At 34.5% G+C, this 26788-nt stretch overlaps 1 protein-coding gene across 1 annotated transcript in view; it reads right to left on the reverse strand.

Annotated features, from left to right (window-relative positions):
• Positions 1-2565: 2565 nt before the first annotated feature.
• The window catches only part of LOC144441963 (inositol 1,4,5-trisphosphate-gated calcium channel ITPR1-like), a 108255-nt gene continuing 84032 nt past the window's right edge, over positions 2566-26788 (reverse strand). Inside the window, exons 66-68 of the mRNA XM_078131234.1 lie at positions 26293-26490; positions 25058-25192; positions 2566-7040 (exon numbers count right to left, since the gene is read on the reverse strand). Of these exons, the coding sequence (XP_077987360.1) occupies positions 6909-7040; positions 25058-25192; positions 26293-26490 (465 nt within the window). The 3' untranslated portion in view covers positions 2566-6908. The remainder of the gene's footprint in view (positions 7041-25057; positions 25193-26292; positions 26491-26788) is intronic.

Below are 26788 nucleotides of genomic sequence, written 5' to 3' on the forward strand. Positions count from 1 at the left end.
CTACTGCCAACTATTCATGTATATTGCAAAGATAATATCAGAAATTCATACACAATTGAACAACATCATTAAAAAAATGTATGCAAACATATCTAGCAACATGATCACGCCCATAGCAACAGCCAAATGATAGCATATATCGTAAAGATAGCAACATGGTTGGATAGGCAATAATGAACACCTATTATTAGCATGGACTAAATATATTAATAAACCTTTTTAAAAAACTGTACAGTTGTGCCACAGTGCCATTGGCAGTATTTTAAGAATGTTTACTCGCATTCTGATTGTCTTTTAAATTCAATCCGATCTGCTCAGTTTTCAACTTTATTTTTTGAAATCACCATGCCATGAGCACACCCCTAAGAATGTTCACACCAGATTTCAGACCAATCTGTCTGGTAGTAAGTAGGAGAAGTATAATTTTCAAGATGACACCATTATCATTTGCCCATGTGAAGGTGCACATAACAAATTATTCAATATAGAACTTTCACAGTGGTAATTCTACAATTGTAGTACAACAATAATGAAGTTCAATAATTCATACTATTGAAAGCATGGTATAGTAAACCACAGACAAAAAAGCTACTAGCAACTCAAAGGTGTTTTCTCATTAATGTTTATAAGAAAGAAATTTTGTAAAGTGTACTTTGATAAATTAAAAAAAAATTCTAGCCACCATTGATGCTCATTTTAAATTTCCATAAAATTATGAAGGATGAGGATGGTTTAAATAGGTGTATGGCAACAGAATTGAAAGTGAAATGCTCCAAATATAACCTATCAAAGACATTTTACTACCATTACGGGAGTTATTTAGAAATGCCTGTGATCAGAACATCATCTTATCAGTGGCAGCCAATGAAATTGGCTTTGAAGGTGCCGAAAAAGTCTACTTCTAATCACTATCAAACCGACTAAAATTGATACAAAAACAACAGCGAGTCTCTCTGATGTAGGTCTTGATATGGCAACTCTCTTGTCTACAAAGCTTATACTCGAATTGTATGACTAACTTTCACATAACAAACTGTAAGCGAGTTGCGTGAACGTACATCAGAGGGATATGGTCTTGTTTTTGTATCAATGTTTGTTGGTTTGATAGTGGTTAAAAGTAGACCTTATTCAGCATCTTCAAAGCCAAATTCATTGCCAACAACTGATAAAACGACGTTCTGATCACAGGCTTCTCTAAATAACTCCTGAAATGGTAGTAAAGCGAAGAAGTGACATGTACTAATAGTTTTTCATATGCATTCTCTGCAGGTTAAGCTATCAAATTATGTCTCGCATAATTACGCAATTCAAATGGAGACAAGAAGTTACAAATTATTAAAGCAAATTGATCAAATGTACTTAAACAGAGAAATTGTTGGACAACAAAGTAAAAAACAAATGGAGCAAACTATTGTTGAGCATGTTCGTGGTCAGAGGAAGGAAGTGGTTTTTTCCATGCTTCAAAAGCTGGCTAATAAGGAGATTTGTGTTCAAGAATTCAAGAAACAATGCAAGGAAATAAGGAAAATGGTAAGTAAATGATTTAAACCTATAAAAATTGAAAAGCATTCAAGGCAACAACAAACACATATGCAAATTAGGGCTAACACTTTTAATGTAAATAGCAAATACCTTATTGGGCATAAATGTCAAATTGATGTTTCAATGAGGTCCTGTCAGTGTCAGTTGTCAGATTATTTAAATAATTGTAGCACATACTTAAATAGTATCGCAAATATAATAACAGTTTATGCAATGTATCTTTTTCATGGAGTAACATTCCCTGTAACATTTCACCATTGTTTAGGTCACACACAGGTAACCTGTTAGAAGAGTAAGAGCAAAGTATTATGTAAACAGTAATGGCAAAAGTAAATGTACAGTGGATAGCTCGATTTTGAAAAGGAATAAAGTTATGTGTGGTTTGTTTTATGTAATTATAGGAAAGACCACCAAACAGAGAAGAATACATACAGTTGACAGAAGAATTAGAGCACTGGAAAGACAGAGCAAAAGTTGCAGAAAAGAAATGTGCATCCATGGAACAAAAGATTACAAGTTTAAAAAGGGAGTTCAAGGTGAATTGACAATTTAATCATCATGTTACAAGTATGCAATGAGTGAGCAAGTATAAAAAAAAGTTTCTGGACAAATGTCTTAAGTGTTGTGAAAACAAATGGCATTATGAATATAATTCTTAGCAAACTCCATTGTTTTACTATTTATGGCATTTACTGTTCTTTTTATTGAATACTTTTGAGTAACTATGTATATGGGACATTTAATTTGCTTGTTCATGATTGGCTCTGCAGTTATGTTCACAAGTATGGGGGTTACTTGTAGCACAATCGAACTGAGGTTCAGTACTGATATTGGTGTGTGTAGAGGATGGACAGAAAAAATATGAACAAATGATCACAACAAATAAACAAAAAAACACAAATGTTGAAAGTACAGGAAGTTAAACGGGAATCGCAAACAAACATCATTATTACTTTTCACAGTTTTGAAACAAATCAATTTGCAAGAAAATTTATGGTTTTCATGACATTAAAACAATGATGCTTTCCAGGATAAAACAACAGAGCAAGAGGTTGAAATTCAGACTGAAGGTGGAAATAAGGATGCAAGAGTATGTAGTTGTAACGATGGTGATGAAGAAGAGGTAAGATGAACATGAAATTTAAACTTTTATATGAAAGACAAATGTCAGATTAAGATTGAGATATTGGTGTGGTAATAATCGGATCAGTATAGATCATTGTAGCATTACAAAGGACTACTGAGAATAACTATTCCCTCATCAACAAAATAGTTATGAATTCAGTCATCCAAACATATGTTTAATAGATGATATATTGGATATTGTTTTACTGAAAAGCTGTGTTAATAAATTTGAATGTGCCCAGTAACACTTCACAACAATGCCAGATCTTGGTCTGTCTTTCTTGGTCTATGTGAAAACATGTGATGTACTAAAGGATTATGAAAGGAACTCTCAAAAAAATCTATTCATGTATAGGGGTGGGGATGAGAGTGATGGTTGATTGATCAAGAGAATAAACTCCAACAGATGGCTTGATGAATCATTACTTTTTGAGATATACCGTTTTTATTAATGTCTTCTTATTTTTAGGTGAGAAGAATATGTTGGAAGAGAAATCAAAATCCTAAAGGTAAAATGTTGAGCCAATAGCTTATATACTTATTAGATAGTAGTCCTGACCCCAGAGTGTTGTTGTAATACCACATACAGCTGTCTTTTTTTGCATGAAAAGTCCTAAAATAACTGTGTTGGTTTACAGGACTGTGATACACCGACCAGACAAATTAGCAGCAGTAGAAAATCCTGCTCTTTTATCAATTCAGTGATAATAGAAATATGGAATTAAAATGAAAAGTTTGGATATTTAAATTTATATACTGAAAAATATGTCAGAAAAAAAATAATTCTGTAAATGTAAAGACAATTTACAATATGTGCTCACATTACATATTTCATATACATTTCTGCAGAGTCAAATGGAATACAGAAGAAAATGAAGATTAATGAAAGTAAAAATGTAAGTAAATATAGAAATATTGAATAAATGATTACAAGATAAGACAACAAAATATAAACTGATGTCTTGGAGGAGTAATGCTGTTCCTTTGTCTGTTGTTATCATTATGTATAAAAGTTAAGGTACTGCATTAAAAACATTAATTATACAAATAACTCAATGAAATTGAGCAGGACAGACAATGACAACGCGAGTTCATTGTGGATAACTCACTGTGCAAACAATTATGATCAAGTTTTAACCACGTTTCATTATAATCATGTGTAATTTAAGTGAAGTAACATGGGGACATGTTAAGTGACTCTCTAGAACTCACTCTACAAGGCGATGACTATTTCCTGGACTTGTGTTATTTCCTGGACTTGCATAGCAAGCTATTATGACTTTTTATAAATCATGCACCATTCACTTTTGAATTCCCTTGAGCTGAAACAGTTGGCACTATGTTTGTATTTATGTTTTTTGAGCAAAGATAGAATTTGACCAAAACTGTTATCATGTCTACACAAAATATCAAGACATTTGGTCAAGCGGTTTAGAGTTTAAGTATTCCACACACAAACACACCACACACTATGCCAAACGCACTACTAAACCTTAGAAGTTAAATTATGATAGAGGTCAGTATGGTCCATTAATGTTTATTGTAATAATATCCTTTCATATTGACACACTATACAAAGGTTTATACAAACAAACAGCATATATAATTGAAATCATTAATGCAGAAATCATTTCACATCGTTATTTCATATACAGGAAAAGACAATGAAGAGTTCCAGAAGTGAACAGAAAAGGAATCAAACTGTAAGTTTTGAGGATCATGCAACAATAATAACAAATGATGCAATATTAGTATTTAAAGTGTATGTAAATAGGTTTCCAAAGTTTCCAACTTTTTGCCTGTAGTTTTTATAGGTGATTAAATTTTTGGAAATTGCATCACAGCTGGAACATGATCACGGCATCCATATTTTTTTAACCATGTCTGAACGTTGTGTGGTAGGGGAATGTCAACGATTGAGTCAAAACTGATTTCTCACAAAAGATATGGAAGTTCTAATCAGCATGCTTCTTTTCAACATACAGAGGATAAGTTTCCAAATATTATCAATGATGTCTTAGTACTGCACAGCTCTCAAACTCACGAAAAACGATAACATGTTGTGTCCTTGTGTACTACATATTACAGCACTGGCAACGATGACGACTCTTTTGTTGGCTGTGATTATCAGTCCTAATGTTTAATTGAAAGTTACTCCTTCACTATTCAAATACCTCGGTTGGGGAGGGGGGGGGGGGAGCTAGGTTTTTGACAAGGACTTGTTCCCAAAAGTTATGCTTCTATTTATATCTTAACCCATGACTGAATTGGATTTCCATGTTCAATATTTTAGTTCTTTAACATTATTTTTCAAAAATTATTTTACCCCAGTAAGTGTTTAGTTCTGTATCTAGACATAAACTTACAGTATAACTTTAGTACATAACACACCAGTTTGAGTGAATGTTTAGAGAAGTTTTATTAACATCAATGAAAATAGAGAGCTACGAAGAATAAAGATACAATGCTTCTATGCTATTCACTGGGTGTAAAACTCTTAAAATATTCATGATATTTTTTAAAAATTTAAATATGATTTTAAAGATTCCTATATAATTGTATTCTTTCAGATCAAAACAATAATGACTGAGGAAGACATTGATGTTAATGAATGGATTTTAACAGTGTATGACAAGGAAATGCACTGTGGTAAAATCACAAAGATCACTGGTGAAATAGCACATGCAACCTTCTTGAAGTCAACTGGTGCTGGCATAAATACAATAAACAAAAAGGACAAACAGAAATTAAACAAGAAGTTCGTCATCTGTAAAGTGAAAGGGGAATCAAGGGGAGATAAATTCATAATTAGGGAGGAAGAATGGGAAAGGGTAAGGGGCCATGGGAAAAAATATATTTCAAAATACATGATGTAAATGTAATATTTGAATGTTGAAAGAACTTTGAACAATAATAATATAAGGTGGAAAAAATAACTAAAATAATATTAATACAGGGTAGCTATGAGTGAAAAAGATACATTTTCAGCACAACTAAACAGAGGTTCAGTAGTGCTATAGGCATCGCATCTGTGTGTGTGTGTGTGTGTGTGTAATGGCCCCACCAAATATCATGGCAATCGGTTCAGCAGTTTTTGACTTTAAGTTGTTTACACACATACACACACACACACAGACAGACAGACAGACAGACACCGGGTGATCCCTATCCCTAAAAACAGTTTGTACAAAGAATAAGAAGTCACATATTTTATGGGGAAAGAAAAATAACCATATCAAGACCTCCATGATCATACTGTGTTCACAGGTTAAATTTCCTGCATGTACCAATAAAAACTAAACAACAGTGGAGCTATTCTGACTGATAGGTCGCCTGTTAATATTACTACTGCAGACACCAAAAGTGTATCTAACTTTTTACTGTCATTGTAAAGGATTTATGAATGATATATTTTACTCTACAGTGTTTCATTGTAGCTAGTAATCATGCGACTGTTATCAGTGTTATGCCATTTTCACAAATTAGTAAAATCCAATAAAATGTTGTGTTTTATTAAATATAAAATGTCCATTCATTTTTTGAGTAATACAGTATGCGTGGATATATATTGCATGAGAGTTTGAATGGCCTGACAAATAGAAATGTATTTAAAAGTGTACTGCACATTCAACCTGAAAAAAACATGATGGTTCTACATACTGTGACTGTTTTATATTAACACATCACATATCAGTGTTATATAATACAAATAAATCATGTGATTAATCAAGAATAAATTATAAAAAGATACAGTGATCAATCACATGATTAATAATTTGCAATCACGTGATTAATGTTGGTGTTCAAAAATCACATGATTACTCAACAATTTTTTCAAAACAATCTCGTGATTATTCTGAAGATTGCACAGTGATCATGTGGTTAATCGTATGATTTCTTAATATTCATGTGGTTAATCAAGTGATTTTTCAAAATCACATGATTACTCAATGGCTTTACCAAAATTTAGAGAGGGGCTAAGTAAATAATTTTGGTATCAATCAAAAGTCATTGTAACATCACACAACATAGGAAATATTCAAATCCATAACTTAATTTAAACACAGTGTATATAACTTTTCCGCCAGGTAATTGGAATTTTCCGTAATTAATTTGGAACGCGTTAATTGGTCCATAAAGATGAGCACAATCTGATCTTCAAGATGTAGCAACCCAATCCTTTGTTATGCTCTTATCAGGTTGTTGTCTTTATCATCATCATCATCATCATCATCATCATCTCATTCGTCGAGGTCAACGATATCTGCCATACTCTTGACATGTATGGACTTGGATTTCTGAAGCATCCTGGCCCACTGTACTTGCTTTTTCTGCTGTTGTTGTTTCAATTCTTGTCGTCTTCTTAACTTGTCCTGCAATCAAAAGAAATGATAAAACATTGAGAACAAATATTTAACAAAATAATCTTCTTAATGTATCCTGCAATATAAAGATATAATGTAAAGAAATAATAAAGAAAAATATGTAACAGCATATTCAACCTGAATGTTCTATATTTTGTATATCCAACAAAATCTGAGCAGCTGTTTTCTTTGACCTGAAATGATGATTAACGATTACACTCATAAAAAAGATAAAGATGTAAGCAGTAACTGTCCTTTTTTGAAGTTCGTGGGTTCAAGGGAATAAAAAGTGCAGAGCTATGATTTATCTGAACTTGATCCCCTTTCTGTGGAAAACAGGACACGACAAGTAGGACAATGTTCCAAGTGTTGGTAAAATTAGGAAAACAGCACTCCATGTTAACACCCACAATACCATTATAGAGAAAGTAATCAATGTGTCCTACTATCTTGGTACAAATCCAAGGTCATCGCATACATAACATTGAGCCTGGCTCAGGACACTTTCTACAAATTGAAATGCCAAAGAACTATTAATATTGGGAAACTTTTTTACTGTTATTATAGAACACATGAAGACACTTTTCACAGATCAAAGAGGTCAAAGAACACATACATAACATGAGGGACACCTTCAACAAATAAAAGAACACTGTGACATAACATGGGGACAATACCTACAAACCATAGAACGCATAACATGAGCCTCAGGACACAAAGCAAAGCACACATAATATGAGAACAATTTACACAAATCATGACCTCTCGCAATCTCCTTTCATATCCTCAATATTTTACACTGCGCATGCACAAGGGCATTTAATGTCAGACACAGGAATTTAAGTTGCCAAATGGATACATATCTATTGGTGTTCTCATATAAGAGATAAATAACTGGTAGTCAGCAAACACAGCAATAGCGTCAGTTGTCTAGTGTACAGATTTATTAAAGCTGTTGTTCACTGACAGTCACTTGTAAATCTTATGTACAATCAATGCCAAGATTGCCTATATATAGGCAGTACACGGTTTCTAGTGAACAGTCAATGTTAGTAAACATACATTAGTAACCTCTGAATTGACCCACTTACATTTGTACACTATATGGTGGGGGTATGTGGGATCTGAGGGGGAAAAAACCAGACATTTGCCTCAAAGTGAAAAATCAGTTTAAATTTTAAATGCAAAGTAAATGGTATATTATGTTTTTGGTTACCATGGCATAATGAGGTTTGAAACCCCTTTGAGAGAATGGGTTATCACCCAATTCGAAGCAATTTTGCTATGTAGCCATTTTCACCAGTTTGCAATTTCACAAAGAAACAGTTTCTGAAATCGTTCTTTTGTCATCCTCAATGTTGCATGAACTCAATCTTTCACATTTTGTCTCCAAACTTTAATAATGTAGTGCCTCTGCAAAAGTCTTTCTTATGATCCAGACCATATTGAGTTTCTCTACAAAAATACCCTGAATATTGTCTAAGGTTCAATTATTCTCAGCATGGAATGAAATTAAACCTTAGCACTCTGGGAATTTAATGTTATGAATACAATTCATTCAATCAACATCAACTTCAATGTTGACAGTATTTTAAAACACGTGTACTGATCTGTCTACTGTTACACATTCTTTGAACTATGTCACAGATGAAAGATGAAAGCACAAATGCTACTGCTATGAATACATGTACACACATTTTATCATTGACTAAAGGGAGTATATTTGATGAAAGCACAAATTGGCAGGTGTGAATGACTTGATGACAGTACAGTAACTGCTACAAACACACACATTTTATCATTGACTAAAGGGAGCATATGATGAAAGCACAAATTGGCAAGTGTGAATGACTTGATGACAGTACAGTAACTGCTACAAATACACACATTTTATCATTGACTAAAGGGAGCATATGATGAAAGCACAAATTGGCAGGTGTGAATGACTTGATGACAGTACAGTAACTGCTACAAATACACATTTTATCATTGACTAAAGGGAGCATGTGATGAAAGCACACATTGGCAAGTGTGAATGACTTGATGACAATACTGCTATACATTCAAATACATGTTATTCTTATTGCCAGCAGTGAGCAGAAGTAAATGGTAGTGGGATCTACGAAGTAACTTACATATTATGTAAAAACTTCTCATTTTTAGCTGATTACATGTGTGCCATAACACAACTTGCACAATTGTCAGTTCTGCTCTAATTTGCTTGACAGGGTCAAAAATGCAAAAGATGTTGTCATGATGCCCCAATTCTACTATAATTCAACAAAAACCATCACTACTAGAGTTACATTTCCATAAAAATTATGCTCTCATATCACTGTCAATATTTCCCTTTTACACGTTTTACACAAAGATTTACATTCTCTTTACATTCCCGACACCTTCCAAACTAAAGTAATTTGAGTAGTTGCAGTAGTAAACTTCACAGCCATCCGACAAAGGACATGTATGTCAATACCAACTTGGTGATGAGGTCTAGGTCAACAGAGGTCAAAGCAAGTGTAATGTGAAGTTTTATTTTGTGTGGACTTGTGTTTCAGCTATTTTTAGGGGGTCACACAAGCAAGATCTAAAACTTGTGATTTTCAAAGATCCTTGAGAAATTGACTGGTTAATCGTTTTACATTAATTAACACCACACATCATTTTCCTCCATAAAACTGATTTCCACATCTTTTCCACTCAAAATAGGCCCTGCCATCTTGATTTCAAATTTGTCTTGCCATCAAAACCTGACTAATTTAACATAGACTGTTCCCTGCCATCTTGACTTTGGTTTATTTTTATATAAATTGGTGTTGGCCTATATTAAAGGAACAATCATCTTTGTAAATACAAGCACTTAAGGCACGAGTCATAGTTTGAATATAGGTTTTCATCACCTAGTCTATCTAGTAGTTGGAACTGTGATTCCACTTACACTCATTCTTATGAAATATGCAAACAGGAGCGAGTGAGACCAAGTCACAGATTTCAGCAATCCGATAGGTTGAGGCTATCTATGACCATTTCTAGTGCAGAAATCAATGCTTCAGATTCCTTCACCTACTTTGTACTATATAATGGGTTATAAGTAACACTTTATATTTGGCAAGCCTCCAGCTTGGATTGCTTCGAATTCAAAACAAAACTGAAGACTTATTTGTTCACCAAAGCCTATGGTGTGCTTTAGCCATTCAGTGCTACAGAACAGAACATTGCTCTGGAAATTGATTGATTGATTGATTGATTGATATAATGTTTTTCTTTTCTTTTTCTTTTTAAAAAGACAACAACAAAATATCACTATAACATTCTATTTTCCAAATGAATCCTTTCATTGGACCAACATTAATCACAACTAGTAACAATGCATTCTCAGTGCTCATTTCTTTGTTGACAGTTTTGTCCCTCACACAATGGTTCATCAGCATGGAATTAACAATACTGGTACTACTTAAGAAGGTTGCAAGTTAAAAGAATTAATATTTCTAAACTGATTACAATGGTAGTTTATTTAACATTAGCCTGCATGTGGATTTGATTTTTTACATTCATCTTTCCTATTACAAATATAAAAAATCCAATCTGTATGGATTCCAAGCTAATATAACATGAACTATGACAAACTAATCTCGAAGAATTGACTGTGAATATAGAGTATAGGATGGAAGTAATATTACATTATTTCAGTCCTTGAAAAGCAAGTAATAACCAACATTTCCAGCTATGATTCATCCTAAGCCTAAATGGAATTAGAGAAACCACAATGACATTAAACTATGAATATATACAATAGATCAAAATATACTATGCAAAGCTAAAAACATAGTGCTCACAATCGTGAAAGTTATACTTGGTGGAGAATGCTGTAGATTGTTTATAGATTCCAAATGGATTCAATGTCCTAAGCAACATTATGTCCCCCTCTCTCAACTTAAGATGGTCTTCATTACCAGATATTCAAGAATATAATATAATAATAATTATAATATAATAATAATTATAATATAATAATTATATGATTGTGAGGAGTATATTCACTCATCATTTCTGAAATAAATCAACTTCAAGATTTCCTTCCATTTCAACATAGTCCAAGCTGGTAACAATCACTCATCTCTTGTAAAATACACATCCATGAACTCACTAACATGTTTAAAGCATTAGGAGAAGTGAAAATAAACATTCACTATGTATTAAAAGTTTCAGTATTGCAGTTTATGTCTCATTTGGGAGAACGCATTCAAAACAACTGACATGACCTGTATATGTGTAAAAAGTATTTCTATTCAAAACTCAATTTAATATATACATTTTGTATTTAATTGTTGAATCGTTAACATTTTAACTGAGGGTGATGACACAGTAGAAATTGAGAAAAAAGATACAGCGATACATTTTCTATTAGCAAGGCCAGAGACTTGTCTTGGTGTTACTGTCACACGAATCTCTTTGGTGTGGAGAGTTTCTTAAGATATTACTCTGGAAACCGAGGTCTTGCTTTACTAGGATAGAGACAAACCCAGATGTTGTTCGATGTGGTAGATTATACGAGTGGGTGATAGCAGTGTTTCTGTGATCAAGATAGTGTAAACATTGGAAGTCCCCCAAAATATACACTACAAAATAATTAGATATTATTAACCCTTAGGTCATGAGTATTTTATGACTGAATGAAGAAAAATATTGCGGAATAAAATAAATAGTTATATCATCACCAGTAATATAAAAAAAATTGCGGAAATTAATAGCAATTTTGAACATTTTGATTCATGAGTCATAGTTTGAACACAGCAGAACCAGTGATGTAGACACGCATTGTCATGACGTAGACACGCGTTGTCATGGCGTAGAACGACCACAATATACATTCCATATTTTTGGTTGAACCTGGCTCATGCCGTGATATAATGGATCTCATCAGAAATGCCATCCTACTGTGAGTACAATTAAAGTAATGTCCATTCAATAGCTTATATCAACAGCTTGCAATTATATCTTCAGTTCGTGCCTATCTGAGTAAACTGAGACTTTGATTGCCAGAGTAGTACTAGTAGTATTAAACATCAAGACAAGATAGTGAGATACAAAGGGTGCTATAGTATAGGAATGTTGTCATGGAATATTCCTATCATGCATTGCGTATACAGCAAAGACCGTCATGACAATTCTTTCATTTGGGTTACAAAAATAATCTTAGATAGATTGCACAAGAAGACCCTGGATTCAATATATTACGCATAGTAGTACTCTGCTAAAATAAAGCCTTTACGATACCCTTATATCATAACATCATGTAGTATATCTTTCTCTCGATCCAGCAAGTGTTTTATGTGTTAACATCACAGTATATCTTTCCCTCCAGCAAGTGCTTGTTGTGTGGTACATACGCTCATCTTACTTGCACCTTTGTAAAAGTGCCTTTATTCAAAACATTGCTGGATTTTACATTTTTTTTACAGATTGGTATTATCAATTATTTTTTCATCTTTTTTTGGATAATAAAGAAATTCACTTTATTGACCTGTATAGGCTTGGGCCTGTCTTCTCTTTAACTTAGTTCTTCACATATTAAGAAATTCACTATATTGGACTATATAGGCTAGACTTGTCCTCTCTTGAACTTAGTTCTTCATGTTTAAGAAATTCACTTTATTGGACTGGATAATTCAACCTGCACGTCCTTTCTTGAACTTAGTGAGCATTATATTTTACTACAGCTATCAAAGTAACATACACATGATAGGGTGTAAGGATACAATTCTTATGTACTGAAACAGAAGGAAAGTCAATCTCATGGCATTGTACATTAACGATAAGATTAATAGTCAATTCTAGTTTATAGCCATATTCCATGTCAATATCACATTGTAAGGGAGATGGTGGTATGACCTATTCTGATGAGATGTTACTAGGCCATATGGTGAAGTCCTTGATTCAGTTGTTGTGTGGTCTTGTATTCTGGTTTGTGATTGGTTGATGGAAAATTCAGGGCAGAGTGTTTGACCTCTAACCTTACAAGGACAAAGCTTAAACTATAGTATAACTACAGTATTTATTTTAAGTTCACTCCATGAATTTTTAGCATTTTGTTCAATTATTTCAAGTGGATTTCTGGTGTACAGACTATACATTTAGTAGGTCATACCTATACAGTGTGTCCTCACCAGATCTACAGTGTCCTGGTGGTTAAGATAATAAAGAACATCTCTGAATTAAAATAGCACAGAAACTGTAGATTTAAGATTTAGACAATTCCCACATCTGCTTATAGTCCTGTTTGCAATTATCTCTTGCAAATGACATGTAGTCCTCAACTGACCAAACACTGGAAAAAATATATAGAGTGTCTATCGACAGTTATGGCCATGCCATGGTAAGGATGTGAGATGTCTTGGAATGAGTACGACTTCCTGCAGGCTATACAAGTGACAGACACAGTGAGAACAGAATATGGCTTCCTGCAGACAACAAATAGAGTGACAAAACATAGTGAGTGTTTACAGAAGCAGACCAATGCCTGGACCTTTCAGACTAAGAACAATCAGGTATTCAGCTAGCCAAGACAATGAGAGAACTTATTTTGCTAGACAAGTATCCTTCTGAGCGGCATCAGCAGAAGCAAATTAAATCAAACCCCCATAATGCTATCACTTCTACAACCATGTAGGTCACACTGGCCTTTAAGACCTCAGGCAGCAAACTTATACCTTTGATACCCCTTTCACCCAGTGCCATACAGACACTGTGACTCCACTTTTAACCTGAACAAGTCTGAACTCAAACATCTGTGAAGTGTACGGACTGTTTTGAGGGACTGTTTGCACCATCGACAACTTTTCCATACCTATATAAGCTTATCAGCTCTTAGTAACTTTTAGTAATTAAAGTGAATTGAAGTCTGTTACAAGTAATACAAGAAACTTACAAGACCTGTCATCAAAAGGCCATACAGTGTCCTGTGGTGGTATTTATAATGTACTTAAATCAATTTGTAAGTTGTGCTGGGAGAATTTCTACCTGGTGTGTGTGGTGGTATGTATAACTTCCGTCTTCACTTTCAGAAACATGTCAAGGATAGATATTTGATGTTATTAATTAGTTATACACTATTTAAGTTATGTTCAGACTTAAAACAATTGGGTCAGTCATCCCCCTGCAGTGTAGGAACATAGTTTACAGAATGTTAACATAGCAGACAAACGGAGCGCAAGAATTTTTTTTCCTTTGGTATATATGGGTCATCACATTTAGCCAAGCCATGTTCAAATGGTTGAATGGCATGTGAAGGCATGTTCTTACCACACTGATTGGTACGTGAAGGCATGTTTTTACTCAATTTTACACATTTTTGTTGTTTTGTGCAGAAAGTGTTAGTGTGATGTTACTTATAATAATCAGCTTTAAGCTTAATTACTAAGATATATAGACACACATTTATTGTTCAACACAGTAGACTACACAAGTGAAATATACCAGTGCCTTTGTTGTACATAATCACCCTGTAATCAAGATAGTGTGAACACTAAAAGGCCCCCAAAAAGTACAATGTACACTGCAAGATCAAGTTATGGAAGTCATCAAAAATGGCACCCTACTGTGAGTACAATCAAACCAATGTCCATACAATAGCTAGCATACACCAACATATTAGCAACAAAAGGTTTAGTTTGTGTGTCTCTTAGTTAGATGATTGCTTATGAGTTTCCATGGTCATAAGTTGTTTTGCCTTCAATGGCCAAACATCAAGCCATTATATGCAGCAAATTAAATTAATGTCAATCACACTCAGCTGATACAAGTCAAGAGATTTTAAAGCCAGTTTGTGTAGACAACTAGTATCTTAGCTTTTCCAGAACTATTTTGAAAGCGAGTTTATCTGAGTGTGTATCTGTGTATTAGTTGTATCCTCCTCTGTGCTGTGGTCAAGTGTAGCTGTGAGCAATGCAATTTTAAGATGGTAATGTTATAAGGAGAAGATTTTCCTGGCACCTTCAAATTTAAGTCAGTTTTAATTTTTGACCATTGATATAATGATGTTCTGATAAGCAAATAGTCATAAAACAAGTGAACACAGAGTACACAGTACATACATGTACGATAACCGTGATTTAAAGAAAAAAAACACCTAACAACCCGCACTGCTTTGAGTAGTCGTAAGTCAGTCTTATATTTCATAAATTATTCTTTCTAGACATCCAATTCTACAAGGCATTACCCATTTCGACTCAGTAGCTATTTGGGTTGATAATCGTGCCAACCAGCATGGATGGATGCACTCAAAACTTCAACAAACAGATGTTTTGCTGATTCACTGCATAAATTCATTAAAACTGTCACATATAATGACTACTTTGTCACGTAGAGGAATATTAGTTTTCATATTTGAAACTAACATGACATAACAATAATTGCATCATCCATAGGGGTCAATTCATAAGTACCAAAAAGTGTGACCTTGTGAGGAACTTCATAAAAAATGTCACTGAAATACAATGATTTGGAATACTGGGGGACAAATTATCTTCCTAATGTATCACCTTAAGGAGTAGTTTAACATATGCAGACAAGCTAAATTTGTCAACAGTAGATCTGTGTTATATCTGATGATATCAGACACAATGTGTCATTATGATCATCAGTTCGGTTTGGATCTTTGCCACCAAAGTCTATAGTTTCAATAACACGTGATGAAGACTGTGGTTATTTCATGTAACACTAAATCTAACAGGATGTATATCTTTCACATCTCGGTTCAATGAGTCAAAAGTCTAGTCTTTGTGAAAAGTGTATTCATGTTTATCTCTGACAGTTACGGCCTATACGTCACCTCATTAGGATAACCTAGACTGAGGTCAAACATCAGATACTCTCCACTGCCACCTTGGTCATGATATGTACACAGCCCATATGACCTAGTCAAGCCATAAATTATGAATAAGGAAGGACCTGGTAGTTGAAGAATAGACATATTTAAACCCACCCACCCACCCACCCCCACCCCCCAAACCTGTACGTGCTTCTTTTCGGGAAACAGATATTAAAAGAAATCAATGATTCCTCACTTTACTATCTTCAAAGATGGTCAGTAAACACCTTCAGTGTCACCAGTGCTAGTGAAAGTCAGGCCTGCAGGTGTTTGGTATCTTTGTGTGTGTGTGTGGTGGGGGGGGGGGGGGGGAGAATTGACTCATGAAGCGATCTGACAGATTATTTTGAATAGTACATGACACAAAGCTGGTGAATAGATAACTTGATTATTGATTAAGCCCTTTAAATTTTCCAGTACCATTTTGAGAACAAATACAACACTATGGGAAAGAATACGCACGGAAATTCATTTTTTTTTTGCAATCCTACCCTTGATACTATATATTAAGGATTGTCATGCCAACAAAAGTTCACAAACAGGATAATTGCCCCTCAAGTTTTCAAGAAACATTTAGCAAATAAACACCTGGATATGGACATCCAAGTTCATGCTGATCATACCGCCACCTAGAGGGCTGTTGTAACTAGGGTACCCATTATTATGAATAGGATGCCAACTTTAGTAAATTGAGTTTTCCTGTCCTAAACAACTCCCATAACAAACTTTTGTAATATTCATTTCAAGTTTACCAAGTTTATTGGATATATTTTTTGTCAAACCTTGGATGGTAAGAGTTAGAAATGTAGGACTTAAATTGTTTGAATTTGTTGAGTAGAAATAAATGGCACTGTCCTGGTTTACAGTTATGTCAAGGATTTAATCAAAGTAAGCTACGGGTGGGCTTGCTTCCAGTGTACTGGAAAGAGATCACTGGGTCAATCATTCAGACACAAACAGACAGACAATCCCAAATATAGAAATGTACTTTTTTAGGTCATGGATGAGACATGATTAAATTGTACTAGTTTAACATAAACCCACTTCAATGTTACAAGTACTTTTAAAACTGGCTCATGAAAACGTGTGATCGCAACTGACATACAAAAAACTTATGAACTTTGAATTCCACGGAGTATATCAAGTTGTATTTTGACATGTTGTGCATGTCTTTCAGTGATTTCTGAATGTAATCTACACCCAGGAGAACAATTAGAACTACATCAATCCAAAACACTCATCTTTGATTCACCAGAAGGAGAGGACTTGAATGTTTTGAGAGTTTCTACCAAATGCATATCACATTCCCTGTACGAAGCCTTTATCACAGTGAGACAGACACTTGATAGATTCTTCGATAATCTTTCTGTACATACACACACATACTTCACCAGTATTACAATGTAACAGAGTATAAGTGACTGATTTGTTTTTAATGATCAGCATTGGTCAGATTTTTAACTCTATGCTATCAAGTGTCAATCAAAAAAACTGATCTGATCATAAGGATATTTTCTTTCATTGGCTGGTCTTCAAAGTCTGTCAACGTGCAATTTAGTTTGATGATGTACCTCTCTTCCTGAGGCAACTATGGTACAGGACGGAAGGTCAAGGTCAAATATAAATCATTGGCTTTAAGACAGGCACTTGGAAAGGGAATGCCAAATATATGTAAATGTCTGTAGGGACAAGCTAGGTGTAGGGAGGTGAATACCAAATCTAAGCATATGTCAGTAGACAGGCTAGGAGTAGGAAGGTGAATACCAAATCTATGACAATGTCGGTAGACATGCTAGGTATAGCAGGGTGAATAATGGCCACTGGTGAGAAGGCGTAAATTGCCACATAAAAACCAATATTTTGTAAACTACTGTAATTGTCTTAAGAAGTTGAATGTCAAATCTGACATGCCAATGATTATTGACTGGTCAGGGTCTACAATTCTACAACATTTATAGTATACACATGTACTTTACATTTTAAATGAATGATATTAAAACTACTTTCTAAATAATATTAATTCAATATCACATATAAAAAACACCTTCAATTTGTCATACACACTAAAAATCTATGCCCATGCATTCCTATTAGAAGCTGTTTTATAGCTTTATACATGTTGCAGCCATCACACACAAAATAGCCAAACACTGCAGTGCAGATGCATAGAATTATCAGCCAAACAGCAAAGTTAGTAGCCAACTTCACTCTGCAACGAGTAAAGAAAAACTTGCACAGCAAACAGTAATTGTCATTAAGCACAAACAGTATATACTTTTGGCACAGCAAGAACGACACAAAGTGTACATGTTTTTTTTAGCAACTGCATGTGCAACTCAGAGGCAAGAGTCAGAAACCTTGGGTGTACCTGAAGAATTTACAAAGTGCTTCCTAGTCCAAATGTGTACGGTTGGCTTTCTCCCATTGAATTTGTTTCTGCTTCAATTGATTACGCCTGCGGTGGGCATCCTGTTGAATGATAATTATTGGATTAGTTTACAAAATCAAAAATAAATATATTGAAAAGAGTAAATACATTATGATCATGATATATGGTTTGTATTTATTATATCATGAAATGGAATCCACATGTAGTATTACTGTCTCATGTAGTATTAATAGTCTAGTAGTAATGGTTTTATGATTTGATGATGATAAAGCACTGGAGGTAAGAAACACTAAACACATGGACACGGATCTGTTTATTCTCTGCAGTGTATTACAACCAAACCAGAGTGACTACAGACTTTCCATTAGGCAGCACAATGTTCTTACGTCTAAACAAGTTTTTTGTTACAAATTACACAAACAAATACTGATAGCGTGAAAGTATAAAATGATACATTTTATTTTACTGTGAACACAGATCAATATCTCTGTCTGATGAAACAAGGAAGATTTACCCACACACTGCTTACTTGTGTTCTGAGTGAGACAAAATGTAATATTTCATGTGTGCATGCACTATCAATACCTGTACATGTAATATTCTTAACAACAACAAAACTGGGTGAGATGAAAAAACCATGCCACCTAATTGAAACTCTATAGTCACTCTAGTTTGGTAGTATTTAGAAAGTACATAGTTCATACGTATCCTTACAAAACGCAAAAAATCACTGACGTTTCAAATAAATTTCTCCAACACGATGGATGTAAAATAATGATGCACATACTGCTTTACGATTACTTGCAAAAAAAATTTACCATTAGAATTATTTTGTTGTGGTATCTGTGACATATTGTAATTGCTTAGTGATATGCCTTGAATGTGGCCGATGTATGACTCCATCAATGACAAATATTCCATCTGGATTTCAGCAGGACAGCACTTTACACTGCATATCTGTCTTTGATGTTGATTACTATAAGGGTAACCCTATTTTTTTCTATTTCTCTTACTTGACTGACCAAAATTTTCAGTTCCGACAACAATTTTTAAAAAAAAATAATTTTCGCCCGTCCTTAATATTTTGTAGAACAGTGCCCTCTCTGGCAAGAATAAGCAAGTGTCTGGACTGTTGATGTCATCTTAATATAGTCATGGTGGTGACGATGACACTTGTTCACAACGATGACACTTGTTCACAAACAGAGCATTTCTTTCATGACAGTAGTTTTCAAGTAGGGAGCCTGAGAACATGCCAAAGAACCCAATAAAAAGAAAATATATCTAGAGGAGGAAAAAGAGAGGCAGAGAAACACAAAGCTAATTTTTTCTTTTATTTATAAATAGACAAACCAACCCATATTTGATATGAAAAAGTAATGAGAAACATTTTGAAATTATTCTGGTCATACTAATATGCCTTAAATGCAGTATAATTTTTTTTTTTACAATGTAATCAATCTGTAAACAATGGCAAATATTCCACCATGGTTTTCAGCATGAGATCTTTCATTTATTTGCCTTGTACCTATACTGGCATTGATGGAAAGCTTCCCACTGGCATTTAACCCACTTTATTGCCTATGATAACAAGTCATCCAGAAAGAGATGGGACACCCTACTGACATCACCATCCTGAGTGTTGTCTATGCTACAATTCAGTCAAGGTTAATTAGAGAAACGAGTACAAATGTCGGTCTAGTCCAGATATATGTATTTATGTTAGTGAATTTCACCTAATGTGCATCCACTCCACAGACACATATCCTTTCAATATTGTACTGTAATGTCAATGAAGCATTGGCCAAAAAGTGGACGGAAATTCTGGCTTGGTTTTTAATCTACCCACTCTCAGTCTCTGTGAGAAGACATGAGTAGCATCATCATGTGATTTAAATATTAAATGAATCTGCATCAACACCAGCCAATCACAATGGAATAAAGTTAATAGTGTACTTGGATGTAGTTAAGTGGGGTTGAACCATCAACATCAATTTTGCTTTAGAGTGACGTATGAAGTGTTTTTAGTATATGTATCTGTGGAGAGGAAATTAATGTTAGTCAAAATCCATCAGCACAAACAAGGCTACATGTGTATGCTGCTAGACTGCTGCTAGACATATATACATGTACGTGGAAAAATTCAGTTTTGGTATCTGATTTTAAGATGAAAGTTTATTCACACGAGATTGGTTTTTGAGTCCATGGTCACCCTTGGTTGGGGGTGTGTCCATCCAATGTCAAGTTGAGTATTATATGTATAATTTAAAGATGAACATGGCAACCAGACACCACATTTCAGACCAATTTTGACTAAACATATTTATGACTTTTTTTAACAGTAGCAGCATACAGATGCACAATTAATAATACAATATATTATGGTACAAAATCAAAATTAATTGTACCCTTACTCCTGAGACACTTGTCTGTCAGGCCAAGAAATATTTGTTAAGTCATGGATTCTTAGAAAGTATACCCATTCTAGACCAAAAGTATCAAGAATTGCACCAAGTTTTACACTCGAGTCATCTGATATGTGTATCCTTATTTACACCTGTCGAATGGCCGGACTCAAAAATATACCCCACAGGGTGGCACATCTATGCATATAGTAAAATTTAAAACTGCTACACGTTCCCCCACCCCCCACCACCCACCACATCCCGGTTTTAGAGACATCAGTTGCTGACATAATGACTTGTGGTCTTCACCAAGTTCATGATGGCCTGGAGTCTGTTATTTTCAATATGAGTTATGAGTATAAAGATCAATGTCATGTGCAAGTCTCATGCAATCAGTGATATATTGGCCAAAATGTCTTATTCTATGATATGCAAGAAATGGCGTGAATTTGACATTTGACCTTGAAGGTGAAGGTCAAGTTTACATGAATATTTCCAAAGGACACAAAGTTCATTCCTGATAAAATGATTGTGAACATTTGGCAATAATTCAAATACATACAAATTCTTGATTTTTACGACAAAAAGGCTGTCTTGCATGAGTCTATTTACAATTTTAATGTTGACAGGCCTTTCAATAAAAATATTTCAATGCTGACATTGTACAATTGTTGTCGTGATGATGGCCAGTCTGTTCTATTTGATATGAGTAAAGACCAAAATCATTTGCCAGTGTCATCCAATCTGTCACTTTTTACAGTCAGTGATGTATTGGCCAGACATCATCATTTTCTGTCAACATATGCAAGAAATGGCATGAATTTGACATTTGACCTTGAAGGTGAAGGTCAAGTTTAAATGAATATTTCCAAAGGACACAAAGTTCATTCTTTATAAAATGGTTGTGAACATTTGGCAATAATTCAAATACATACAAATTCTTGATTTTTATGACAAAAAAGGCTGTTTTGCATAAATGAGCCAGGCCCTTTTAGACAGATCTGATGTTTCAATTGTTGACACCATGATGACCATTCTATTATATTTGCTAAGAGTAAACACTATTATAATGATGATATTAATATCGCATGTAATCTGTCACTTTGTATAATCAGTGATGTATTGGCCAAGAGACCACATCATTCTGTCAAATGCAAGAAATGGCATGCATTTGTCACATTTAACCTAAAAGGTTAGGATCAAAATAAATTGATTACTGCCAACACAAAGTTCATTCCTGATACAGGAAAATGATAGCAATGTATTACATTAATCAAATGCCATACAGATTTTTTATTTTTTTATGACAAAAAGGCTGTTGTTGTGCATAATGACACCCCCACCCCACCACCCCTCCCCCACAATTATAAACTTGACAGGCCTACCAAGGAAAACATCTCAGGGGAATGACACACTGCAGAAAAGACACAGATTCTTGCCCCTATATGATTTAAGACTCTTAGAAATATCACTATAATTTATAAAGATTTGTAACATTCATTTAAAAACAGTACAGAGTAAATTGCTTGAATATGCAGTTTAGTTTATTGAATGTGTTAAATGAATTTTATGATGACAAAATGAGTTATTTTGTGAATGTTTTAACAATATCATGATGTTGTACATTCTATAAGGTATGTTGTGACAGGGTGCACTGGTTAACCCCTCTCACTTGTGAGAGAGGAGGTGGTGGTGGGTGGGTGGGCGGGTGGGTGGGGGGGGGAACAACACGACGTATCAGACAGTCTAGATGTTGTATTTAACGTTTAATGATTAATAATGTGTTAAGATAATACTCTGTAGATTGATGAAGATTACATGTAGTTAGTGGTCACGCAAAGATAAAACCATAATTCATAAAATTTCTTATTCTTTGAGGTGAGAAGGTTAGAGAGTGGTTATATCATAAGTGGACCAATTACGACTGGAAATTCCAAACTAAAGGTTAGCATGATATAGGGTTAGATGTTATTACCTTAATACAATACATTTCTTTTGCAAAGCAAGGATATTTGATTTTTACATTTTAAAACAATACTTTGTATGTTCTTAATTCAATGTTAGGTAGTGTATACTGTTTTTTGCTAAGGGCGGTATTTAGTATAGGTAACATCTACCAGGGTTCCCATGTCATTTTACCTGGGTTCCAAAAAACAAAATTACCATAGACTCTATGAGGAAACACTGCCATGTTTATACCCCTTTCTGTTATTGGGGTTTCCAGACCTTGGCAAAAACAGTGATATGGATTTGTAGAGATATTCATCTTTTAAATTAATTGAGTCAGGCTGAATATTTCACATTTGTAGCTTATATCTTACCATGTAGATAGGAACTGATAAAGATAATTAAATTTGGAGTGATAATTATTTTGAATCAAGACTGAATATTTGACACCTGTAGCTTATATTTTACTCATGTTTTTTCTATTCTCTATATTCATTGTTTATTCAACAGTGGCAATCTAGGTTTTGGTAAATTAATAAAGATAGACACAAACTAAAGCTCTTGTGTCCAGGTGGTGTACATTACACAAGTAGGTGACAATGGTGCCCCTGTTGTGCCGATATAATTGACCTATAGCTTTAATCGAGATTGTTTAAATATTAGAAGTCTCTAAAATATACACTGCAAGATCATGGAAGTCATCAAAAATGCCACTCTACTGTGAGTATGATTAAACGAACAGATATACAAAATAGCTTTAATATGTCAACTTATGTTGCAACAAGAAGAGCGCGTGTCTATCTTAGTAAGCCGAAACCTCGATTGCAGCTGTCATAGACACTAACAAAGATAGTTAAGTTTGACGTGATATTTGTTTAAATTGAGATTGAACACTTAACATCTGTGACCTGAATCCCCCTTTTCCCTTTTGTGTCTGTGTGTCTGCTTGAGACAGTCTGTAAGTTAAATTCCTGTGTTATTAAAATTTGAAATGACCTTTATGAGTTGACACTAAATTCTTGACCTGTGCCATAGGAGTGTCAGTATAGATTAATATAATATGTTGTATATACGTCTTGAAGGGGTAAGCCTGTCCTGGTATTTGCAGGTCATAGCTGAAATTAACATCTGTAACATCATTTCCATGACAACTGTGGAAACAGAGCCATGCTTGAGCTTTGAGTTGTTTCACCCCCTCCCCTTCATCATGCACCCCTCCATGCTATACACTTTTTTAACAATTACCATTATTCATTAGGAATTACTGTCATCAGAATGTCATGATTTTATCAGTGTTGGACAATTAGAACTGGCTTTAAAGGTGCCCAGAAGTCTTCTCCTTATGACACTATCAAATTAACACTGACACACATGGACACAGTGAGATCCAACCTTACACAAATACACACACTGAACATATGATATTCATACATATGTCTGTTGTTAAACAGATGGCTTGAACAACTTTTTATTTTGTATTTCAGATTACATCATGCTGTGTGCTGTGGTGAATTACATGAAGGAGAATTTATATGGGAATAGATTCTGGCACTATCACACCATTTTAATTGTCCACCACTGAGAAAATGATGTTCTGCTTACAGCAATTTCAATTCAACAATGTAGCTAGAACTTGCAGAAGCCAAGGATGGCATTTGTTTACACCTTTTGATAATTTCCACAGCATTTTGTGGGATTTGAAACTGACCTCATACTGCTTCCCTTCTTATAAAAATAAAAACATAGCTCCCCTTAGGTTCCAGCTAAGTGTACAGTTGTTAGGTGGTATGTGCTACTAACTTTCTATGTTGATGCAAGAAATGTTAGATAGGTGAAAGTATTTGCAGTGTTCTGTCATAACTTATGACTGCTATTGAACACTGTTTCTAGACTGCGCTGTGTGCTTTGTTAATTATGCAGGGCTTAATGTGCACGAGTACAGACTGGAACAAGAGATTGGTATTACACAGAAACAGACCTATTGACACTGTCCAAAATTATAACAAACATACATACATGTACATACATAATTGAAATAAGCTGAGCAAATAAACTTGCAAACAAGTTCTGTTTCCTTAAAAGTTAACATACATACTCCACAAAGTCCACCAACTCTAAATGTCATGCCAGTGACAGATAAAGTCAATCCACCCCCCCTCTCTCTCTCTCTCTCTCTCTCTCTCTCTCTCTCTCTCTCTCTCTCTCTCTCTCTCTCTCTCTCTCTCTCTCTCTCTCTCTCTCTCTCTCTCTCTCTCTCTCTCTCTCTCTCTCTCTCTCTCTCTCTCTCCTCTCTCTCTCTCTCTCTCTCCCTCTCTCTCTCTCCCTTCTCCCTTCTCCCTTCTCCCTTCTCCCTCACTCATTGCTCATCGCTGTCTCTAAACTCTTTCATCCTGAAAACCATGATAACTTGACCGACCTCTTCATTTTGTCTTCTAATCAACTGGTCCACCCTAGCCATCAACATGTCTATTTTGGTGTCATACTCTTCATCTTCATTGCTTAGACACAAGGCACGGTTCAGTGGGAAGAAATCATAATTCTCTTCCTTCAGCTGAAAAATTATAAAGACCATCTGTTTATATACACCTATATCGATTATCGGTCACCTGATCTTCTCAATCAGAAAAGCCATGGTTTATGATTCATAGCAGCTTCTTTTATTGTATTGTATCAAATAATATAATAGCTATGATGTAGGCTTGGTGTTTCAATCATGGGACATTAATGTATTTGATACAAAGATAGACAATAACTACGAGACTAACAATAACCGAGAAACAATAAACACAGCAGGATCCTTTGCTCAATCACATTGAGCACTGATATTAAAGCATTGCTATTCTTTCACAGTGCAGTAAAAACAGACTTCTAATGAAAACATTATACATGGATTTGATGATTTTAATGGCTGCATTTGTTTATTTTCTAACCAATAAATTATGAATATTCCAACTTGACTACTTCTAGTTCTACATCCCCACTGTGCATGACACTTATATGCAATCGTTTCTTTTACAGAAGTTGTCTGAGGGTGTGTAAGAAAATAATGTCATGTTGCATGAGTGAAACACCAAGCCTACATCATTTTAGCTGTAATTCTTGTATTTTTAAACTATTTCAGGAGATCGGACACAACAAATGTATACCCCTGCTTTTTTCTCAAAAGTGAAATCACTGTGTTAGCTTAGTTACACTACAATGTATAAGCTAGTTGCATAGCCATTTCCATATTAACATACAGTGTGATATTTGAGAAACCATCCAAGCCAATTTTTGGGATAGTTGTGGGCCAAGCATGATCTGCTGTTTTAGCCCAGAGACATGGCTATCTGACACGACATGTTCTGGCAAATGACATCGTCGAGCCAGATAACTAAGTCGCTGGTTTACTGGGGTTTTTTTTGTCTGAAGCAGAGTGTGTCTATAGAGTAAACATGGCCATGACCAAACATAGTAGCATCTTGTTGTTGGAGGCTATTAAAGTTGATACGAGACAAACAGGTAGTAGAAACAGTGTGTCTCAGTTGACTTTCATCACTGTCGCCTTCTGCAAATACTGTAAACATTTTCAGATTAAAAATACCTTAAAGTTAAACACAATATAATATCATACCTATGTGATAAAATGTGACTTAAAATGTTGAAACTTACATATCGATGGACATACAGCTCTATCGCTGTGTAATCGTTAAGTCTGGTGTCATCCAAGTGAATAAAGAAGAACAAATAGGCCCACATGTTGTGTTCAAATTTGACATGGTGTCTGAAACCTTTGCCGTGATGTTCAAAATCATAGGCATTGCGGCTACAGATGAAACACAGAGTTCTCATATCCTCATCAGTTCTCCACTGTAAGAAGTAAAACACAATTTTTAGTCATCAAATAGTTGAGTTTATTTATTCAAATTTCTTGAAAAAGCCTTCTCATGCAGGTATGAAATTATTTAGTTGAAGAGTCAAACCCTTTTAGACTAATTTACTACTGTAACAGTACTGAAATTACTATTAAAAGTTAATTGCAACTTTATATGTTTATACCAAAGAGCAAAAGCCAAGTTGTACACATTCCAACAGAAAATACACAATTTATTTTCTGGTCATGATTTTACATCATGGATGTATACTTGTGCATATATCAATGGTTCTA

The sequence above is a fragment of the Glandiceps talaboti genome, chromosome 11 (assembly GCF_964340395.1).
Source record: "Glandiceps talaboti chromosome 11, keGlaTala1.1, whole genome shotgun sequence".
Taxonomy (NCBI): Eukaryota; Metazoa; Hemichordata; class Enteropneusta; family Spengelidae; genus Glandiceps; species Glandiceps talaboti.